General features: G+C 42.6%; 1 protein-coding gene across 2 annotated transcripts in view; it reads right to left on the bottom strand.

Moving 5' to 3' along the window:
- ADAMTSL1 (ADAMTS like 1) overlaps window positions 1-22,622 on the bottom strand; it is an 899,097-nt gene extending 876,475 nt beyond the window's left edge. Inside the window, exon 1 of one of the 2 annotated variants that reach the window (XM_013063102.2) lies at window positions 22,256-22,622. In XM_013063102.2, coding sequence (XP_012918556.1) covers window positions 22,256-22,342 — 87 coding nt within the window. In that variant the 5' untranslated portion in view covers window positions 22,343-22,622. The remainder of the gene's footprint in view (window positions 1-22,255) is intronic. The other variant, XM_004765700.3, reaches the window with a different exon arrangement.
- Between the last annotated feature and the right edge of the window lie 231 nt (window positions 22,623-22,853).

Below are 22,853 nucleotides of genomic sequence, written 5' to 3'. Positions count from 1 at the left end.
CGGGTGTCCACGTCACTTTCCTCCCTCCTTAAACTTGTATTACTTCTCTTCTTAAAAGCAAGCAGGTGTACCTCATCACAATTAAACAGATAGGAATTGCAAAAACACCGTCACTGTTACTCAAACCTCAAGATCCATGTGTTTTAAAAGAAAGCATTAGAGTCTCCCCCTTCTCCTAATTTCTAATTCTGTGGTTTTGTTGGTAGGGTTTTTTGTTTTGTTTTGTTTTGTTTTTTACCATAATCAAGAAAGAGATGCAGAAAATAATACAGCCAACAATTTTAGTAGGCCAATGCTCAACTAACCTCAAATGTCTTCATTTTTTATTAGAGGAGGTGCTTCAGTAATGATCAAACAATGGAACTTAAATCAACAAGTGAAACAATTCCCCTCAACCCACAAAGGGTTAGTATTACCAAAGCTTCTAAATTTGTTTAAAAATAAGAATTCTTCTCCATCCCCCCCACCATAAAATAACTGATACACAATAAAAGATCTGGACTCCTGGTCAACCCATTAAAATAAAGCATTGAAGTCCAGCACAGACTGCACTTAAGAGGCAGGGTAGAATAGTACAGAGATGCACTATGAAGTCAGAACGGTCTGAGTCCCAATTTAGCTCAACCTTTTACTGCTTGCTAATTAATACCTAGATCACATTCATTATTCCTAACATCGCTCTAAAGCCCCTCCTAGAAGGGCACCTGCGAGTATTAAATGTAAGGCCAACCCAGAGCCCGGATCATTGCAATATGCTTTTCTGGTCATCCTTCATCACTATCTACAACATCATTTCAGGGAAAATGCTTTCCAAGTCTTGATTCAGGTTGTATGAGCTGAGTAGTCCAAGCCCCTTCTTAGCAGCAGCCACGTGTGACACACAAATAATGACAGACAGGCTGGCCATGGTTACAGCTGCAGAGACTGAAGTCAGCATGTCCCAAGGTTAGGAGAGGGCCTGAGGAACAAGGAGCTCTCCTACCACAGTTTCCTGCACAGCCAGCAGGTGCAAACCATGACCATGGGAAAACCATCGAGACAGCCCAGCCGAACACACTGCCCTCAGACCAGAAGTCACACGGAAAACATCAAAAAATAATTATAAAACTCACTGCCAGTACCACTGGCAGCTCCTCGCTTTTCGAGAGAGTACTTTAAGGTTTATTTGTAGAGGGGGACGCAAGCTGGCCAATTTCACACACAAAAGCCCATCCATGCAGGCAGTGCTTGGGTTGGTAAGATGTTTGGTGGTGAGCAGGGGTGGTACTTGCCTGGAAGTCCTTTGCCTCTGGTGTTCCTGTTCAGTGGAAAATTTTAATCTGAAAGCTGGTCAAGAGTGGGTAGGAAAGGCGAGAGACCTCAATATAACTGAGCCGGGATGTATGACCCCGACTAGTACTACTGTCCACATTCACAGATTGTTAGGGCTGAAAAAGGCCTGAGATCAACCCCTCTGGTTCAACCCCTTGCTCTTTACCCCGGGGAAGCGAAGACTCAAAGAGGTGATGGGGTTTGCCTGAGGTCATGTTGCCAGTTGTGTGGATGACCCAGCACCCAACCTGTATGCTTTCCCTCACAGGCTCTGGATGAGAGAAGACTTAGACATTAACATGTCCCTTGTCATCTGTGGACATCTACTTATGTTAGGGGGGCCTTCTATCTTCTTCTGCTAGGTCTATGGGGCCAATGAGTATTGACTATACCCCCAAGAGTTAAAGATAAAAGAATGATAATTAAGAAGTGAGACGCAGTGATTCTCAAAAATGCACAAGACAATGAGCATTTCAACTATTTTGTTGCAAAGAGAAGGGAGGTCTGTGAAAATGACACAAAGCACAAGAGTCTCAAATGTAAATTCATTTGACATGGAAATATTTTTATTTAGCAAACAGCAAGGAAATATGCTTAGAAAAAACACATCATGCTCATATAGGTTTCCAAATTTGGGAAATAAAAATGAGCACAAAGACATTGTTTTTATGTTATTTTTCTAAACAGGTAAATATGAAACACAAAGCCTTGAGGTAGCATACGCGTGGTGTGTCGAGGATCAGCCCGAAGATCAATGTGCCAGAACACAGTAAGGAAGGGGGAGACCAGTGTGATGGGAGATTGAAGAGGTGGCCACATTTAGAGGGCACTGTAACCCATTTTAAAGCTTCAGCGCTTCCTCTCAGGGAGATGGGAGGGTACTGGAGTAAGTGGAGTATGCAGGAGTATGTGACATGTCCCAACAGGCTCACTGGGAGGAGACTAAAGCAGCTAACAGCAGAAGCTGAGACCTGGTGGATGGCACTTTCCCAGTAATCCAGCCAAACAGTACATTAGCTGAACGAAGATGGTGACATCAAAGACTTAAGAAGCGACTTTCTTCTGCACTTACAGAAGGAGGAGCTCAGAGCATGGCTAGTAAGTGAGCAGCGTGACAGAAATAACAGAGTCAAGAACAACCCCAGTGTTTTGAACCAGAGAAAATGATAGAAATGTGTTAGCTTGGGACACCTGGGTGACTTAGTGGGTTAAAGTCTCTGCCTTGGGCTCAGATCATGATCCCAGGGTCCTGGGATCGAACCCTGCATCAGGCTCTCTGCTGGGCAGAGCACCTGCTTCTTCTACTCTCTCTGCCTGCCTCTCTGCCTACTTGTCAAATAAATAAATAAATAAAATCTTAAAAAAAAAAAAAGATATGTGTTAGCTTCCAATAAGACATGGGGGGATGGTCTATGGGAGAAACAGCAAGTTTTGCTTTATTACAGGTTTGTCTTTTTGTTTTTGTTTTTGTGGAGTGGGAGGGATCAGGAACTACGTTTTACATGTTATGTTTGAGATGCCTATTATGTATTCAGGTAGGAGGGCTAAGAAGGTGGTGAATATGGGAGGGTGAAGTTCAGGGCAGTTCTAGGTTACTGTTACAAATCTGGATGTCAGAATCTAATTAGTAGTTAAGGCCATGATACTGAGTGAGATTACCAAGAAGTGAATATGTTAAAAAAAAGTCCAAGAACTGATTCTTGAGAAGCAGGGAGACAGAAGCAGAGCAAACCCATAAGAAGAAGAAAAGGAGAGTGAACTATGGAGGCAAACTGATAAATGTCTTCTTGGAAAAAGGGAGATGACCGTTGATGTTAAGGTGCTGAGTAAGTAAAATGAGGACTAAGAAATGTCCACTGGATTTGGAGTGAAGACTACTGATGCCTTTATAAAAAACAATTTCAGAGAAGTGATGGCATGAAACGTTGACCAAAATGTAGTTAAGAGATCTTACAGCAAATATAGACAACTCTTTCAAAGTTTTAATGTATAAGAAAGTGGAGAAAAGGGGTGGTAAATAAAGGTACAAGTAGTCACAAGAGAAAGCTTTAAAACATGGCAGAAGTAATAGAATATTTGTGGACTAGTGAGAAAAGTCTAGCATATAAGAAAAAAAGAAGGAGGAGGAAAAACAAAAGAAATAGAATGCAGGAAAGAGAAAAATTAGAGCAATATCTCTGAATAGGCAAATCAGGGTGAGATCTGGAATGCCAAGTGGGAAGACCAGACTTTGCTAGGAGAATGGGTGATTTACCCCGTATAGCCGAAGAGGAGTGCTGCTAACCGGATGCAGGTAGGTGGGGAAATGTAGATGTTTTCTTCTGGTGGTTTGTATTTTCCCAATTAAAGAAGGTATAAGTGGGGATAAGGAAGATAGTGTGAGAGGTTTGATGAGACAAAAGAACAAAATGGTCATCTGAAGGAGGGGAAGAGCAGACAGACAAGGGAAATACAGTATAACTACTGGTCACTTGAAGCAATCCCACCCAGCTGCATAGGAATAATGACCTTGGATGAAGGTTTAGTCAAGTGAGAGCAGCAAATAGAAGAGAAAGAAAGTGAAGGAGTGGTTATGATCATGGGCCGAGGCATTGAAGTTGGCCCAGGAGGGAAGAAAGATGAGTGAGGTATAATGAAAAGGTGATAGGAGTTGAAGAATTATGGGGTTGAGCATTCATGAGGAAGCAAATTCAAAAGACAAGAGTAAAACTTAGAAACTAAAGTGAGTGATGCTGAGATGATGGAGAAATTAAATATATTGTTAATGGCAAGACTTTGGTCCATCTAACCAACAAAGGCACAACAAGCCTCCTCTGGACACCACACCCAACTTTTCCTTAGTTATAATTTTGATGGCTACAATGCCTTGTCCTCAGTCACAGCCAAGGCCAAAGCATTCCTACTGCAAGGAAAGAAATTTTCACTACAAAAGTCTTTAAAACAAAAGAATAAAGAACATATGAAAGATCATATAATAAAGATCATATGAAAACAAAAATGACTTGAGGCAAACTGTCCATCAAAAATCACACAGAAGCAAATACCCTTGAGGTTAAGTGCTTTAGATGAAGATTCAACAACTGGCCACAAGAATATGCAGAAACCATCCATGGCTGTGGTAGCCCAACAATGGCTCCCAAAGATACGTGGTGCCCAGTGGTGGGGGGAAGGCCTTTGTAGATTGCAATTAGGTTAAAATTTCTGAGATGAGAAGATCATGCAATCACAAGAGAGAGGTGGAGAGCAAGTTTGACACACACAAAGGAGATGATGTAAAGACAGAGGCAGGTTCTACAGTGATGCAGCCACAAGCCAAGGAATACCATGGAAGGCCAGCAACCAGCAGAAGCCAGAAGAAGCAAGGAACAGATGACCTGCTCCCACCACCACCCAGTGTCTCTGGAGGGAACATGGCCTGCTGGCACCCTGATTTGGGGTTCCTTGCCTCCAAAACTGTGAGAAAATATAGTTCTTATTTTTTCTAAGCAACTTACTTTGTGGTCTTTGATCATAGCAGCCAAAAAACCATGAACAACTTAATCTACTGAGTGTCTGCCAGGCTTGATGTTAGGTTGGGCACTTTGGGAAAATCCAAGATGCCTAGAACTTGGTTCTTTTCTTGAAGGTTCTAACAATCTAGTTTGATGGGGGGGGGGGTCAATCAAATCCAGAAAAGAAGAAGTCAAGCCCCTTGAAGAAGTATGTCTTGAAATGTGGAAAGAAGATCCTATGTCAAGTCACAATATAAGAGGGGTTATCCCGATTATGGATTCCTGAAAAATTCCAAAAAGCTTGCACTTTAGATTTGTTTCCAAAAAAAAAAAAAAAAACAACACAGAGAGTAGTCAATAACCTGGTTACTTCAATCAGCGTATTCAAAATGCAAGCATTTTCTGGAATAGCAGGCACAGAAGGGAACCCACCAAACCCAGAACAGACTTACAAAATGAATGAAATAATTTAGTATCATCTGTCCCCAAGTTTCAGCTTCAGAAACCACCCAAGAAACTAATGACTTGACTTAGGAGGCGACTTTCAATTTACGAGCAACAACTCTTCCAAGCCTTGGTGGAGTTGGGACAACTTCCACCAAAGCCAAGCTCACCCCTAAGAAAATCTTCTAACTGAAACAAGCACCAACAAGACACAAAAAAGACCCTTGAGAGGTATACGCTGTAACTGGCAAGTCACTCAATGTCAAATGCAATCAATGTCAAATGCATCCTCAAAAACAGCTTCAAAGAACCACATGCCCAATATTCAGGGTTATCTGCTCTGCATGCTGGACCCTCTTTGCCCCAAGTGATGGGAAGGTGGCAGATCGCCCTGGGCATGCCAGCCCAGCTCCCGGTGGAAGCCGCTTCTGCCTCATTAACAGTGGCAGCTAAGACATAATCGAGTCCGGCTGCAGGCAGAGAGAACTGCTGGAGCTCATGGGTGGCATACAGGCTCCTGAACTCCCACTCGATAAGCATTCCTCTGAGCAGTCATCTTCTATGCGCGGGATAACCTAGAACAAAACCCAGCAGGGAATGGCCTGTTCCCAAACACAGGGACACTTCAAACTCGTCGCAGGCAGAGTCAGATGAGATGTAACCCTAATACTCCTGCTGCTGCAGGGACCCCTCAGAGCCACTTCTGCCCTGCGTCTACACAGCTGTCTTGCCGTGTAGGAGATCGTTTGTGGTAATACCCAGGAGGAGAAGGGGAACCTGCCAACTTGCTGCATGTCAGCAGCTCGGTCAAGTTTTACCAAGCTGGGATTCCTTGGGTTGGGGAGGCCCCCATCCAGCTCTGGTTCTGGCTGGAATGCCAGCACAGACCTCTAGTAATCCTACTGAGGCACCAGCAATGATACCCGTGTGACCTCACCAGCCTGCTTCGGTGGTCATGTTCACAACTGCCCCAGCTTTCTGATAATGCCAAACACTTTCCAGCTTCATCTGAAACATAGAAAGCAGGACAACAGGGGTGCCGGGATGGTTCAATCGGTTAAGCGTCTGACTCTTGATTTTGGCTCAAGTCATGATCTTGGGTCGTGGGATCAAGTCCTGCCTCAAGTTCTCACTGGGCATGGAGGCTGCTTGGGATTCTCTCTCTCTCTCCCTCTCCCTCTGCCCCTGCTCTCTCATGCAGGAATGTACTCGCTCACACCCACGTGCTGTCTCATGCACTCTCTTAAAAAAAGGGAGGGGGGGAAACAAGTAGAACAACATTGATCTGAACCTACACCAGATGTAAAAGGAAAAACAAAAGAACTGAAAGAAGCAGGAGGTGGAAAATGTTTACTCATGTTAAAAAACATCCAGTTTGCCAAGTAACTTGTTTGAAATCTTAGAATTTTAAAATGTAAACGTTCTTCTATTTGGAGGTGAGAGGTGGCCTCCAAAAGCTGCTTCTCCTCCCAGCTTTTTTAAAGGAAGAACTAGATTGTGGAGATGAGTGACAGAAAGGAAAGAAAAGGGCAAAGCCTCCACAGCCCCACAATACGATCCAGCAGAAGGTACACGGCAGCCCACCTAGCCAACCGTGCTCTGAATCCATTCATTCTTTTTTTTTCTTTCTTTCTTTCTTTCTGCCAGGGACAGGAGTTGGGACAAGCTCACAAACTGTATGCCAAAGAAATGCCCAGGCTCATATTTCTGCTCCCACTGCATGGCGTAGGGAAGAATTGTAAACCCGAAGGACAGCCCAGTAACCTCTGGCCCAGATTAAAGTACAGTATCACGATTTCATAGATCAATTACAATTGCCTTGTAGTCTTAGGAACCAGACATGCAATATGCCTTTTTTTTTTTTTTTTTTTTTACTTTAAACAAACAGACACTATTTGATCAGCCCCCATGGAATGGAGAACTTGTTTTCATTTGTAGTCCATCAAAAGAATAAGACTTATCAGGTGGTTGAGGAACTGAACACAGTCCACTGGTAAAAAGGCTCCCTTTGATGAAGGACAATGCTGCCAGCCGCCCGCTAGAACCCCACCTGGGCTAACATTCAGCTGACAAGATGCTAATCAGCACAATCAGGAACACAGCTGTGCAAGAGAGCCTGGGAAGTTTGTTGTTGTATAGCAGTAAATTTTGTTCTGTTGAATGTCTATAGTGCCTTTCTAACCCACAGCCGATTTCCCCTCTTCCCTACCCCAAGTCCATCATATCTCACCTTATAATTTTGAAAATGCAGGACCAAAAACTTCTCCTAAAATAAAACTCACATACTCCTAGTTTTAGTGATTCCCATTCTCTGGGTCTTGGACACCAAGACCCACAAGTTACGGACAATGATTTGTAAAGCCACATACATCAAGACATCAACTATACACTTGCCCAGATATATGTGACTTTCCAAGGGCATTGTGGCAAAGGCCAGCTTGTGTTACCTCCCAAATACACAACTGTCCCCCCAGCCTCCCTGGCTAGGTGGTGTAGCCATGCGACTGACTGGATTCTTTGGTGGGATCATAAGGATTGGGACCCTACTGGAGATTTGAGTCTCATCAGGAACGCAAAAAAAATGGACGTGGGCAGGAGAGATACATTCCACTCCTAAGACTACCCCCAAGAAAACCTCCTATGCAGTTCCCAACATCCTCTTCCCCCTTGGTCACCCGGACACAGGTGTCAGGGTGACCTTGGAAGCCAGGCATTAAAGACAGTGCAGCCTGCATCAGACCAGACCCTGAATAAGTTCGGGCAGCAGACCCCCTAGCCCCCTTTCAGCTCTGCCAATTCGACTTTATTGTGAACATCAACAACAAAGCACTATTCTGTCACAACTCTGAGATTTCAGGATTTTACTATTACAGGAGCGAATGTTTCTTTAACTAATACACATACATAGGTGCTGCTGGGATTCACAATGGTATACAATTCAATTTAGTTTTCATTTTGGGAAGGATACTTAACAGCAGGGTATAGATTCATTTAAAAAGCAATACCCAGTTCAGAGGTGGTTTTTTTCCTGGCTATATATTTGCTTGAAAAGCAATTAACATTTTCAACATTTCCAGATGCTGAGCCATATACAGAGGGAAGTAAGACAATCCGTGGTCTCAAGCTTATAGTATATTGGGAAGGCAGACATACCCTAAAAATACAAAGAAGTACATCATTGCAACCCCAAGTGCTTGAAGCAAACAGAGCATTGTGAGAGAGTCACAGAAGAGACTTAAGAGACTGGGGTTTGGGGGACTGGAGGGACTTCTTGGGGATGGCACATGTAAGCTGGAGAACAGGTGGATAAAGTAAACTAATTAATTAAGAATAAGGAAAGTGGGGCACCTTGGTGTTGAGTCAGTTAAGCAGCTGCCTTTGGCTCAGGTCAGGATCCCAGGGTCCTGGGATTGAGTCCAGCATCAGGCTCCCTGCTCAGCTGGGAGTCTGCTTTTCTCTCTCTCTCTCTCTCTCTCTCTCTCTCAACAGCCCATCCCCATTGCTTGTTCTCTCTCAAATAAATACAATATTTTAAAAAATAAAGCATATATTTTCAATTGGGGTAATAATATCCCCAAACAGATGAAATACTGGGTTCTTGGATGGGGGAAAAGAGGACACCTCCCCATAGCAGTGGTTTGAAGATAATACAGTGAGTCCATTCAAAGGCCACAGCACATGGAAATAGATTATTTATTTGTGGCATTAAAATCTCATGGGGATCGCAGGGGATTAAGAGGAAGTATCTTAAACTGTCTAAAAAAGGAGGCAATAATAAACGACAGTCTCAGAAACACAGGTCTAAAGCCAATGGGAATCCACTGAAGGTGTTAGGCAGGGGAGTGCCACAATCTGATGTTCATTTCTAAAAGCCCTGTCAGAGTTATTAAAATTTTTGTGCTAAAAGTTCATATTAGAAAAGTATGGAAACCTTTGTTCATTTTAGAAGTTATGGCTAACTGATATTAACACACTAAAATCATATAATCCAAGCTCTTCATTGTAGATTCAAAAGGAAAATGAAACTCAGAAAGGCTCTGTACCTTGTGTGTTGAGAATCTTGCAATTATGAAGCAGCAAACAAAGTCTGAATCCTGTTCTACTTCCTTCATCACTGTTCCCCAAATCCTACACTGTCCCACACATATCTATGCTGTCCATCCAATTAATTTGCCTAGCTGCATTTTACATACTGATTCATACTTGACCACCCTTTTACATGATATTTGAGTCAGATGAACAAAAAGGGAGAAAATGTAACTTTTTGCCATGCTCCTAGATTTTTAGGGAAAAAATAATGTCCTAGCCTTCTGCTGTCACTATTCTGAAGACTGTCAAGATCTGTAGGTTAGAAAACACAAGAATCCATTAGCTCTGTCAATTCAGGAGAACATGTAGGGGGAAGTCAAAGTTTTGCTCAGCTTTTGTTGTAACCACTGGCAGACGAGTCTCAAAAGGGAGCATTTAGTCTAAATTGAAATAACTGTCCCCTGGGTGTGAAGAGGAAACTGGAGTTCAGAAGAAGACGTCACTTCTCTTTGATGGAGAAAAAGGAGCACACTCGAAACAAAACAGAACACCAATGTTCATAGTGGCACCATTCACAAGGGCCAAATGTGGAAGCAACCCAAGTGTCCGCTAATAGATGAATGGATAAACAAAATGTGCTACTTTGTAAAATGGCTTATTATTCAGCCTAAAAAGGACAATCCAACACCTGCTACAACCTGGATGAGCCTTGAGGACATCCCACTAAGAGAAATATGCCAATCACTAAAAGAGACATCCTGTTATGATCCCACCTGTAGAAGGTACAGAGAGCAGTATAATTCATACAGACAGAAAACAGAATGGGCAGGGGTGACGGGGTGAGGGGAATGGGAAACGAGTTCTTACATAGTGAGTATAGAGCTTCTTGGGCGAGATGAAGAGTTCTGGAGATTGGCTGCCTAACGATGTGATTGTATTTAACACTGCCAAAACCTAGACTTAAAAATGGTTACAAGGGTAAATCTGTTACATCTATTTTACACTTAAAAAAATTTTTAAATTTTAATGAATAAGTTAAAGAAATTTTAAGTGTTTTTGCAGTAATTTCAGAGAACCTCTGTTCACATATATATACCCAATCAGAAAACAAACACCTAGGCAGCTTGGAAGTCCCCCAAGTCTGGGTTCATGGCCACATTACCTTTTTAAACCTCTTGAATTTGGTTTGGCCAACACCAGGGGAGCAGAGGTAATATGTGTCACTCTGAGGAGAAGCACTTAATGGCCAGTAGAAAGCAGAGCAACGCTATCCTTTCCCTGCCCTGGCTGCTCCAGAAGCTGGTGGGGTCCGGCAGAGCAGCTCTCTGTGTGGACACAGCACCCACGGTGAGCCAACCCCTCCCAACAACCCAAGCTGAAGAGGCGGCCTGATGGGGAAAGACACCTTTCTTGTATGAAGTCACTATGATCTGGGGGTGGTTTGTTACCTGGGCATAATCTGCCCCATGTGGACTAACAGGGAGTATTCTAAGGCACAAGAATCTGAATTTCAGATTATATTAACAAATGTTCTTTAATAGTAAAACAAAACAAAACTTCATTTCTCTGTAACTGATTTCGGAAAGAAAATACACAATTAGCACGCTTCCTGAAATGTACAAGATGTCTGACAGACTGTTCGCAGTAAGGAAAACTTCCTTCTTCCCACACGTGGTACCACATCAGAGCCTACGCATGACTCAGTGGAGAGCCTGTGTATATTTTGTTTGGCTGGCTGGTGATAGAGATGGGGAGCACATCGTAAATAACAGGCACATGAAACATTTCCTTCCTCTCCTCCAAGAACGGAGCAACAGTTGCTGCATCACACTTGGGTAGAGAAGGTGTGTAGCGGCACATCCTCTCCCTTTCACCAAGTGTCAAGTTCCTGGAGGCTGCGGCCGATTTTCTAAATAAGTATCTGTTAATCTTCCAGGGGCATGATGACTCGAGGAGAAAATACACAGGAGCCAGGCTCCAGCAGGTTCTGGGGGGGGGGGGGGTTTAAGGACAAAGGGTTCCTGCCTCCGTCACTCCCCATCATTCCTCGCTGCAGGCAGAGTGACTGAGACCTGCAGCTACTCCCAAACATCTGAAAACCATTTATAAAAAACTGAGGTTACTACAAATAAAGACACTTTAAGCTGGTGGTTCATATCTTTAGTTCATGATGTAATTAGACACTAAAAGAGCAGCATTTGCTCTGGTGGGAAAAATCACCAAGTAGATTTAGGACACGGGTGGGTCCGCTCCCTCCTCTCCCACTAACAACCCAGGACATGTCGCTCAACTTCCTAGGACCTTATTTCTCGCATCCATAAATAAGAGAGATCGAATCAGTGTTTCCCAAAATATGATCTCTGGCCTAACTATGTGCGAATCCTCTGTGGGTATGTGCGTGAGGGGGACAGGGTCCCCCACAAATGCAGACTCCTAGGACCTATCCTTTTCCCACTGAATGCGAATCTGAGAGTGAGGTCCAGGAATCTGCAGTTAGAGCTTCCTCGATTTTTAGCTTCTTGGATCTAGACTTTGGGGACCTTTGGAATTGAGTGATAACAGCCGAACTGACCAATGCACGATGAAGTTTGTGACCCATACATAATACTGAAGAATCCCTGAGTCTTCTGGCTATGTGAGCCCATAGTCACGAGCAGAGCTGAAAACAAGTAGCTCCAACATGACTCTTTCTATCCACCCCCCCAAAAAGGCATCATGTTCTAGAGTTCATCCCAGTGTAAAATCAATTATTAAAACCATTAGGCTATTACTAACTACTGAACACGATTTCCCTGTTTGTTACACCTTGTCACCGTGCTCTACCTCAAGAGAGTCCAAGCCCAATCACGCCGTAGAGAACACATGCTAATACCGCATGGGATATTTTAAGGCCAGATCTTTACAGCATGTTAACTCCATGTTTTCTCGTAAAACTCTCTCCAAACATCAAAATTTGCAAAACAGTAAAATATTTCTGTGCTGGATCCATAAGCCAATAGGTGTGACTATTCTATATACACTTAAGCAGCAAAGGGACAATAAATACTTGTTCAAAGATGAAAAAACTAAAACACAAACATGGGAATGGAGAGAGAACCTATGATCATGCTCCGCAACTAGCAAGCAGGCGGCACTGATGCCCTTCCCGGAAGAAGTCTAACTCCTAGTTACACACGCACTCAGTAAATCTGGAACTAGCACCTGCCTCTTTAGAACTCAGGTCCATGATCTTTTCTGCAACACTGACCAAAGTTTTACGTACACTGGGAAATGCAGGAGTCTTTTAAAAATGGGCACAATGACTAAAATGAGCTCTACTGGGGTTCGGAGATGAATCGGGAAAGGAAAATAGATATAACGAAAGAGGTAAAATAGTTGCAGTTAACTATTTCAGTTAAACTTTCAGTTAAACACGGTAGATGGAACACCTTATTTTTCTCTCTTCCCTCCCAAATGTCTTCTAAAATAACAATAAAGATGATGAGAGAACTGGAGAGGCATCAACAGCAGACAAAAGATGTCAGTAAGTTTTTGGGATATGGGAAATGGATAGAAGAATTGTTACCGACTTAACAGAATTGTGCTTGCAAAGGGATACAGTGATGAGAAGGAAGACCGCATGGGCTGTGAAACTCCAGAAAGGCTTCAAACTTGGAGGCAACTGGTGCTGCAAGAAGGTGTGGGGGGGTGAAGTTTCAGCTACAACAACAGATACCAGTTGAAATTACCTAAACCACAACTCCGTTGAAAAATAAAATTGAGAAAATTCTTAGAAAGTGTAAAAAAAAGGGGGCACCTGGGTGGCTCAGTTGCTTAAGTGCTTGCCTTTGGCTCAGGTCTCAATCCCAGGATCCTGGGATGGAGCCCCACGTAGGGCTCCCTGCTCAGTGAGGAGCCTGCTTCTTCCTCTCCCTCTGCCTCTCCCCCTGCTTGTGCATGCTCTCTCTCTCTCTCTGTACTAAATAAATAAAATCTTAAAAAAAAAAAAGAAAAAGAAAGCAAGTATAAGAAAAAGTAACAATAAAGACAAGAGAAAAGGTTTTTAAAACATAGATGGTTGATCCAAAAGATTTAATAATTAACAGGAGTTCCACAAAAAGCAAACACATAAGGGGCCAGGAAGGAAATTATCAAAGAAACGTGAAAATAAACATTCCCCAAAGGGAAGGGCATTGACCTATTCAGGATCCGTGGAAAGCCTGGCATGCTGAATTCAAATAGCCCAGGCCAAATCACAGCATCATGAGACTCTGACTCAGTCACTGGCCTTTTGTGGTCCATGGTCCGAATCTGGCCCATTGTCCATTTGGGTAAATAGTTTACTGGAACACAAACAGGTTCATTCATTTATAATATTGTCTGTGGCTGCTTTCCTGCGGCAGTGGCAGAGTTGAGGGGGTGGCAACAAAGACAGCATATCCACGAAGCCTGAAATATTTTCCTAAGAGAAATGAAAACATATCCACACAGAATCTTGTACGCGTATGCTCTTAGCAGCATTAGCCCTCAGTGCCAAAAGGGAGAAACAACCCAAATGTCTAGCCACAGACAAATGGATAAACAAAATATGGTATCTGTATAGAGCAGAATATTTTTTGACTATCAAGGAATAAAGTGCTGATAAATGCCACCGCTTGGATGAACAGTGAAAACATGCTAAGGGAAAGAAGCCAGTCCCCAAGGCTTACGTACGATGTGATTTCATTCATAGGAAAATCCAGAGTAACGAAATCTACAGAGGAAGAAAATAGATGGTTGGCTGCTTGGGGTACAAAGGGGTGGATGAAAAGTAGGGGTGATAGTTAAAGGGTACAAAGTTTCTTTTGAGTTGACAAGAATTTCTAAAATTGACTCGGGGATGGTTGCCTATAATTTATTATTGCCAATATAATTTAAAAATCCACCAAGTTGTATACTTGAAATGGATAAGCTCTGTGATATGTTAGTTATAGCTCAATAAAACTGGTTTTTAAAAAAGGAAACATACCAGAAAAAAATAGAATAATAATATACTACTTGGCCCACTGAACCCACTCCCATATATTAATGCTGACCACTAGTACTGACCATTAATACCAATCATTCCAGTTTATTAATGTTGACTTGTCACATTAAAAAAAATGTAAAATGTAATAAAAGATCATGCAAGAATGATGAAAATAGAATATAAAAGAGAATGAAGAAATCAAACCATAATGGGATTCTAACGGAATATGAAAAATCACATTAACGGTGTAAGAACTATGGAGGTGACCAGTCTATGAAAAACCTCAAAGAACTAAAAATAGTTATCTAATATGAACATAGCCAAAAGCAAAGTGATTTTAGAGCACAGTCTATTTCTAGGGCTAGAAAGGTCATTCATTAATGAAAAGGGGGCCAACTGACCAAAAAGACAAAATAATCCTAAATGTTTATGCGCCCAATTATAGAGCTTCAAAATAAACAAAATAAAAACTGATAGAACCATAAGAAGAAATAGACAAATCCACACTAGCAGATGGAGACTGCAATATCCCTCTCTAAATAACTGATACACTAAATATGTAGAAATCAGTAAAGATACAGAATATACTCCCAATCAGCTTGATCTGGTTGACATTGATAGAGCAGTCCACCCAACCACATCTAGACTGATTAGGGAAACTTAGAAGACACAAATCTGTAGAAAGATTAATTCTTTATGAATAAACATAAAACATTTACCAACACAGACCATATTCTGGGCCATAAAACAACTGCCAATAAACCTAAAAGGATCCAAGTTACATCAGGTGTGTTCTCTGACCATACTGAAATGAGAAATTGTTAACAATGATACCTGGAAAATCTCCAAATATTTGGAAACTAAACAACTCACTTCAAAATATACATAAGTCATAAACAATGAATTTTGGAAAACAATGAATTTTGGAACACTGAAAAAAATTAAATTTAATTTAAAAAAATACATGTAAGTCAAAGAAGAAACCAAAGAGAAATTAGAAAATATTTTAAACTAAAGAAAAATGAAAACACATTTAGCACCAAAGAAAAATTAAGATCACTACACACCCATATTTGAAAACATAGAAAGTCTCCTATCAGTGGCCCTAGTATCCACCTAATAAAACTAGAAAAATAGGACCAAAGAAAATACAAAACAGAAAAATATATATAATAAAGATAAGAGAAGGAAGGAGTAAAATAGAAAACAATAGAGAAAATCTGTGAAACCAAAGCTGGTTCTTTAAGAACGTCTATAAAATTAAAGAGCCACTAAGCAGATTGATCAGGAAAAAAGAAAGAATACATAAATAACCATTATCAGGAATAATAGAAGATATAACTCCATGTTATAATGCTATTTTAAAAATAAGGGAGCATTATGAACTACTTTATGCCAATAAATTCAACAACTTAGACAAAATAGACAAATTTATGAAAAAAAAACTACTAAAGCTAACTCAAGAAAAAATAGATTACCTGGAGAGCCCTCTATTCAAGAATTTAAATTTGTGGTTAATCTTTATACTAAGTAAGCCAACTCCAAATCCAGGTGGCTTCCCTGTTGAATTCTACAAAACATTTAGTGAAGAAATCAGACACAAGCTCTTCCAGAAAATTGAAGGAATATTTTCCAACTTATTCTAGGAGACCAGCATTACATTGATACTAAAAACAAAGACATCACAAGAAAACTACAGACCAGTATCTTCCATGGACATAGATGCAAATATGTGAATCAAAGCTTAGTAAACTGAATCTAACTTTTTTTTTTTTTTTTTTTTTTTTTTTTTTTTAGAGAGAGAAAGAGATTGAGTGGGACACAGAGGGGCAGAGGGAAAGAGAAATAGAAAACCCCAAGCAGGCGCCCCCTGAGCATAGAGCTGGACGCGAGGCTCAATCTCAGGACCCTGAGATCATGACCTGAGCTGAAATCAAGAGTTGGAAACTGAACCAGCTATGCCACCCTGGCACCCCTAACAATATTTTTAGAAAAGATAATATACTAATCACCAAACCAAGTTTTCCCAAGAACGCAAGGTGGTTAACACATGAAAAATCAATGTAATTTGCCATATTAACAAATGACAAAGGAAAATCCATGTGCTAATGAGATGCAGAAAAAGCATCTGATAAAAATCCAACATTCATTTCTAATAAAAGCTCTCAGCAAATAGAAGAATAAAAAGAACTTCCTCCAACCTGATAAAGGGCATCTACAAAAAACTTACACCGAACATAATAATTAATAGTAAAACATCAAATTCTTTTTCCTAAAATCAGGAAAAGGCAGTGTTCTAATCAGTGTTATTAAACAAGACATTGAAAATATCCATATTGGTGAGGAAGAAGGGTCTTTATTTTCATGACAGGACCCTAGGTGCAGAAAGTCTGACAAAAAGCTACTGTAACTAATAAGCAGGTTTGGTAATGTTGCAGACTATGCCAAAATCAATTGTTTTTATATACTAACAAGGAATAATCAGGCACAATTTTTTAGAAACAGTGCCATTTAAAAGAGAACCAAAAATGTGGAATACTTAGTATAATTTGACAAAAAATATGTAAGATCTGTACACAGAAAACTACCAGATACTACTTAGAGAAATTAAAGACTGAACTAGGTAGAGAAAGACCATAAAATTGAATATTGTTAGGAGGCTAATTCCCTCATAACACCAAATCAAATCCCTGCATGTATTTTTTTTTAAAGATTTTATTTATTTATTTGACAGATAGAGATCACAAGTAGGCAGACAGGCAGGCAGAGAGAGAGGAGGAAGCAGGCTCCCCGCTGAGCAGAGAGCCCGATGCAGGCTCGATCCCAGAACCCTGAGACCATGACCCAAGCTGAAGGCAGAGGCTTAACCCACTGAGCCACCCAGGCGCCCCTCCCTGCATGTTTTTTTTAATTGGTAAGTTGATTCTCAAATTCAGACAGGGTCAACATTCTTGAGAATGAAGGACAAAGATAGAAAAATCATGCTTTCTCAGTTCCAGACTTACTGTAAAGTATTAAAGATAGTGTCCTACTAACACGGCAAGAAAGACATAGTTCCCCAGAATAGAGAATCCAAAAGACAGACCTGCTCGTATATGGACAACTGATTTTCCAGAGAACTGCAAAGGCAATTTAGTGGAGAAAGGAAAGCCTTTGAAAAATATCATGCTAGAGCGGCATCTGGGTGGCTCAGTCGGTTTAGCAGCTGACTCTTCATGTCCACGCAGGTCATGATCTCAGGGTGCTGAGATGGAGCCCCGACTCGGTTCCTCACTCAGCAGGAGTCACTTGAGATTCTCTCCTTCTGCCCCACCCTCCCGCCTGTGCACACTCATTCTCTCTCTCTAAAATAAGTAAGTTTTTTTTTTAAAAATCATGCTAGAACAATTGAAATGACATAGACAAAAAAAAAGTGAACTTGGGTCATCTTGTACCACATACAAAAATTAACTCAAAATGGAACACAGAACTAATGTAAGACATAAAACCACAGATTTCTGGGGTAAAACCTCCATGACCTTAGGTTAAGCAAGCATTTCTTTAAAACAAGAAGAAACATGCAATCTACCAAGACACGATGTAATAACTTCTGTTTCATCAAAATTAAAACTTCTGCCCATCAAAAACACAGTCAAGAAAGAAAACAAAGACAAGCCACAGACTGGGAGAGAATATCTGCAAATGATTCACTGATAAAAGACTGATAGCCACAATATATAAACAACTCTCAGAATTCAGTGTGAAAACAACACAGTAAGAAATGAGCAAAATGGTTGAATAGAAATTTTACCAGAGAAGATACATGGATTTTAAATAAACCCATGAGAAAATGTTCATCATCATTTATCATTAGGGAACTGCAAATTCAAACCCAAGCTCCTACTATACCTTCTTGCATAGCTAAAATGCAAGACTGACCTCATGGTGTTGGCAAGGATGCAGAGAAACTGGAACTCGTACATAGTACTAGTAAGAATGGAAAATGGTACAACCTTCTGCAAAACTGACATTTTCCTAAAAACATAAACATACACCTACCAATAGTTCAGCTGTTCCATTCCCAGGTATCTACCTAAGACAGATGAAAGTGCAGGTCCAAACAAAGACTTACATATGAATCTTCATAACAACTTTGTGACAGCTAAAAATTGGAAACACATTGCCCAACTGCAGGTGAAAGCCTTGGGCGACAAACTATGGTATATACATGCGACTTAGCACCACTCAGGAACACAGCATGGACAATCTCCAGATCATTAGACTAAGTGCAAAAAAGCCAGGTCAAGAGAATTGGGGAAGAGCGTTGCTACTGTATGATTACATTAGCATAAAATTCTAGAAAATGCAAACTAATCTATATTTACACAAAGCACATCACAGTTTGCCTGGTGATTTTGGATATGAGAAAGGGCGGCACGGAGGGACTGCCAAAGGTAATGAGGACCCCTTGGGGTAATGATGTTCTGGGTGTATGCATATGTCAGAACTTAAAATTGCATACTTTTAGTATGTGCAGTTTATTGTATGTTAATGATAACTCAAAATAATACAAACCTAACAAAAAAGTCACTTCGGGGCCATGAGATCTGAGGTGAGGAGAAAGAGTGGAATAAAAATTTGCTGTGTTTTCTTATAAGCCTGTAATTGTTGTGTTGTTTTTTGTTTGTTTGTTTGTTTTTTTAAATCATGCAGAATCATCCTGGTAAAAATGTAAATAAAAATAAAACAAGAGCAAGAGCTACAAGAGGATAACAAAAGAGACAAGAAAGACTTTCCTTTAAGGTCTTTAGTTGAAAATCAGCTGCTCTTAAAGGCACAAATTCTTTCTAGCCACCCTGTAACTATTTACTTCATTACTGAATTCCTAACAAAGATGCAATTTAGAATACCATAGTAAGTGAAAATGTTCCATTTTAATGTTTGAATACGCTATCACTCATACGCCAACAAAAGAACATAAACTGCTACTAAGTGACATTTTTAAGCCATAGTAATGGACTTGTGCAGATCTAGCCACAACCTTCTCCACAACCTTGTTTATTTTTACAGTGGCTTGCTGCAGATGGGTTGTAGAAATCATTAAGTAGTTGATAACCCCTACTGGTTTAAACTATTAATTATTTATTTCCTTACCTGGGAGCAATTTGAGCAATGGGATGAATTTGGATTCAGCTGATGAAATGAAATTGATATCAGTAAAATAATCAGTTTCAGAAGAGCCTAGAGTGAACTACCTTCCAATTACACAGGGAAAGAAAATTATCTTGCCAGTTAGTAATTCCGTTAGAACAGAAGAAAAGGAAAACAACCCCTTAAAAGCAGATATTCGGCAAGAAAAAATGGGGAAACGCTGGTGTTTGAAATAATTTTATTTGCATTAAGATTGTTCTTTGGACTTTGGGGAAATAGGGCTCAGGTAGCCAGAAACTCTTGAACACAGACCCTCCTTCTATTAGGGCTATGATATATACACAGAGAGCTCTGGTAACTCGGATAGTCATGCTTTTGTGTACTGAGGGCTTTGATTTAAAAATAGCTTAAAGAATGTATACATTCCAAACAATGTTCAAATCATTTGGCATTGGCTATGGTTTATAGAATGATTTCTTCTTGATATTAAATAACCTCAACTTTCTGGTCTGCTTAATTCACTGATTAGAAATAATGCCCGTGTGGTTAAGTGAGGACATTAAGCCATGTTCCAAGACTAGCTATGTCTGCCCATCACCCAGGTTAATTCTACAGGGGACTGTGTTCCACCAGGATACAGAACCCAGCTACCACTTTAAACTCTTCTCTATCCCTTCGATGACAAGTTTCGTCAGGCTTCTCACATGTGGAGAGCAGCCCTGCCGAATGCAACAAGAAAAACTCACTAGGAATTGAACAATAAACTGATTCCAACACACACAAAAGGCTCAAATCTGCTTCTATCATCTTTATCCAGAAGAAAGTTGGTTGAGAAGTGGAGCAAGGAAGAACAGGTATGTAATGCTAGGAAAAATCAGTTTTTAAGGAACACCGAGAGGCACTGACTGACCTGAAGGAGAAAACAGCATGCACACACACACACACACACAAATCCTATGATATGCCTCTTAGCACGTGCTTTGCCATCTTTGCTGGGTTCAATTATCAGATAAGTTACCAAAATCTCAAGGATAAGGTCAAATTACTGCCCCTGCGATGACATCGAAGTAAGACAGAAGGCTTTCTGTCTTGGTTTGGCTTAGGTGTCAACGTGCCTGTTAGCGGGGCTGGTAGTACCTTGGAGAACATGGACCAACACCCTCATTTTGCAGAAAAGGAAATGGAAGGTCAAGGGCCTTGACCAAAATGACAGAGATGCAGCCAGGACGGGATGCTAGACCTTAAGGCTCTCACCTCAGCCTCTCTTAGGCCCTTTCCTGATCTCCTTTGACTTTCCTTTTGGGGTCAAGATTCTGTCAGAACAGGTCACTGAGAGGCAGGTCATTTTTACACAGCTCTTTCTAACCCAACTACACAATGGAATCACCTGGGAGCCACATAAATTCTGACCCCGAAACTTCACCTCCCCAACCCTGAAGTGTTCTGATGTAATCCAGCTGAGGTGTGGCTGAACTTGGGGAGTTTCAAGAGCTCCTTTGGGCAATCCTAAAGTGCAGTCACCTCTGAGAAGACTTGCCATGGAGCAAAGCCTATTGGCAAAGAAACTTGCTAATCATTAAGAGGAGCTTTGCAATGGTTTTTCATACTCCAATCTAGGCAGGTGTTCCTTGTTGAAAATTTCTCTGGTTTATTAGGGTGTTCCCTGCTCCTCGGGTTCTAGCCAGCTCCTTGTTCTTCTTAACCACCACTGTCGGGTACACTCAGCCTCTAAAAGCTCACCACTGCCATCAAAATGACCATTAAGAGAGAGACCGGAAACAAGTTTCAAAACGTTAAGTAAAAGAGAGGGAAGGAAATCCACACACACACCCCCCTCCTCATGATTTGGACAAGTCTCCATAAGCAAAACAGAGGAAAGGGAGGCTATCTGGCGATTATTCCAGCCAAGAGTGTTTGGGCATTTTCCCAGAATTACCCAAGTAATCCCGTGAAAAAGGGAATCTATGTAGGCTACATTAGGTACAAACTGCCCAACTCGTGAGTTTTAATCAAAGTTACCTGACTCTGGAAACTGTTAATGCCAAAGACACCACGTGCATCAGAGGTTTGACTGGCCCCTGACCCCTTTCCTAAGCATCTCCCTCTGGGGTCTTGCAGTAACAAACCAGAACCCTGAGCAGACTGTGAATCCAACACTCTCCCAGGGCCCTTCTGCTCTGCCTTGGGACCTGAGCCACCCACTCCGGAGAACGCCCCAATTCCTACGCCCTTCTAGCTCGAGAAAAAAACATAGGAGCATTCGAGGGGGTGTGGTGAGGACAAGTCTCAGGACGCCGTCCAGAACCTCCTTTTCTCCACCGCCAAGGCTCCAAGAGCCCCGCTGTCCTGCACACCTTACAACGCTCCGCCCCCGCCACTCGGACGCAGGTGGCCCTAGGACTAGAATGTCAGAAGTTCACTGGTCCCGGGAAGGACGGAAGTGAGGAGGAGTGTCCCGGAGGCCGAGCCTCCCCCGCACCGCCCGAGCCTCGACCTGCAAGAAGGGTCTTCGCGAAGGACTGTCCGGAAAAGGTGCGGGGTCGCGGACTCCCTGGAAGAGGACCGTACCCTGGCTCAGGCGCCGTCTCCTCCCCCCGACTCTGTCCCGCCGGAGGCAGGACCCGGGCGCGAGCGGGACGCCGGGACACCCCGCAGGAAGCTGGGCTGAGGCTCAGCGCAGGATTTGACCCGGGTAGCCCGGAGCTCGCCACGAGAGGCCGCCTTAGCCCTAACCCGTGCCACCTGTCCTCGCTGGGGTGGCAGCACAGCCCCGGGACAGGCCCCGGCTACAGCTCTCGCCGCTTTAGCCGACCAGAAGTCTTAGGAGGGTGGGGAGGAACTCCCGACGCGCAGACCGCCTCACCTGTCCGGCGACGTAGAACAGGCACCAAGTGCCGCCGAGGATGTGAGCCAGGAGCCTCGAGTGCCAGGGCGCAGCCGGCCGTGCCATGGTCCCCCGGCGGGGAGGGAGGGGAGTCCGGGCGAGACCCCTCCCTAGAAGCGGCAGCCGCCTCCCGCGCGGACTGCAGGGCTCGGCAGCCGGCGGGCGGACTGGGGCGTGCGCCTGTGGGGCTGGGCTGGGTTGGGCTGGGCTGCGCTGCGCTCCGCTCGGCCGCGCGTCCTCTGAGCCGCCCTGCGGCCGCCGAGCCCCGCTGCTTTGAATGGGAGCGCGTGCGCTGGGGGCGGGGGCGTTATTTGTGAATGTGCTGCTTGTCTTGGCTCGGGATGGTTTGCGCTCCAACCCCCCCCCCCTCCCGGCACCCCCTCTGGCTCCTGCTCCTCCCCTCCTGTGTCAGCCCAGCAAAGGCGGGGAGCGCAGACACCCAGCCGCCCCGGCAGCGACTGTGTGCGCCTTTCGGGAAACCCGAGCGGGGCTAAGCGCTGGCTTCTATTTATTTATTCTTTTTAAAGGGAGGGTCTCGCACTGCACACCTTGGACGCGTGTGGAATCCGACCCTGCC

The sequence above is a fragment of the Mustela putorius genome, unplaced genomic scaffold (assembly GCF_011764305.1).
Source record: "Mustela putorius furo isolate JIRA1106 unplaced genomic scaffold, ASM1176430v1.1 tig00000421_pilon_pilon_pilon, whole genome shotgun sequence".
NCBI classification, from domain to species: Eukaryota; Metazoa; Chordata; class Mammalia; order Carnivora; family Mustelidae; genus Mustela; species Mustela putorius.
The sequence above is the reverse complement of the archived record's forward strand: the minus strand, read 5'-3'. Positions and strand labels throughout refer to the sequence as shown.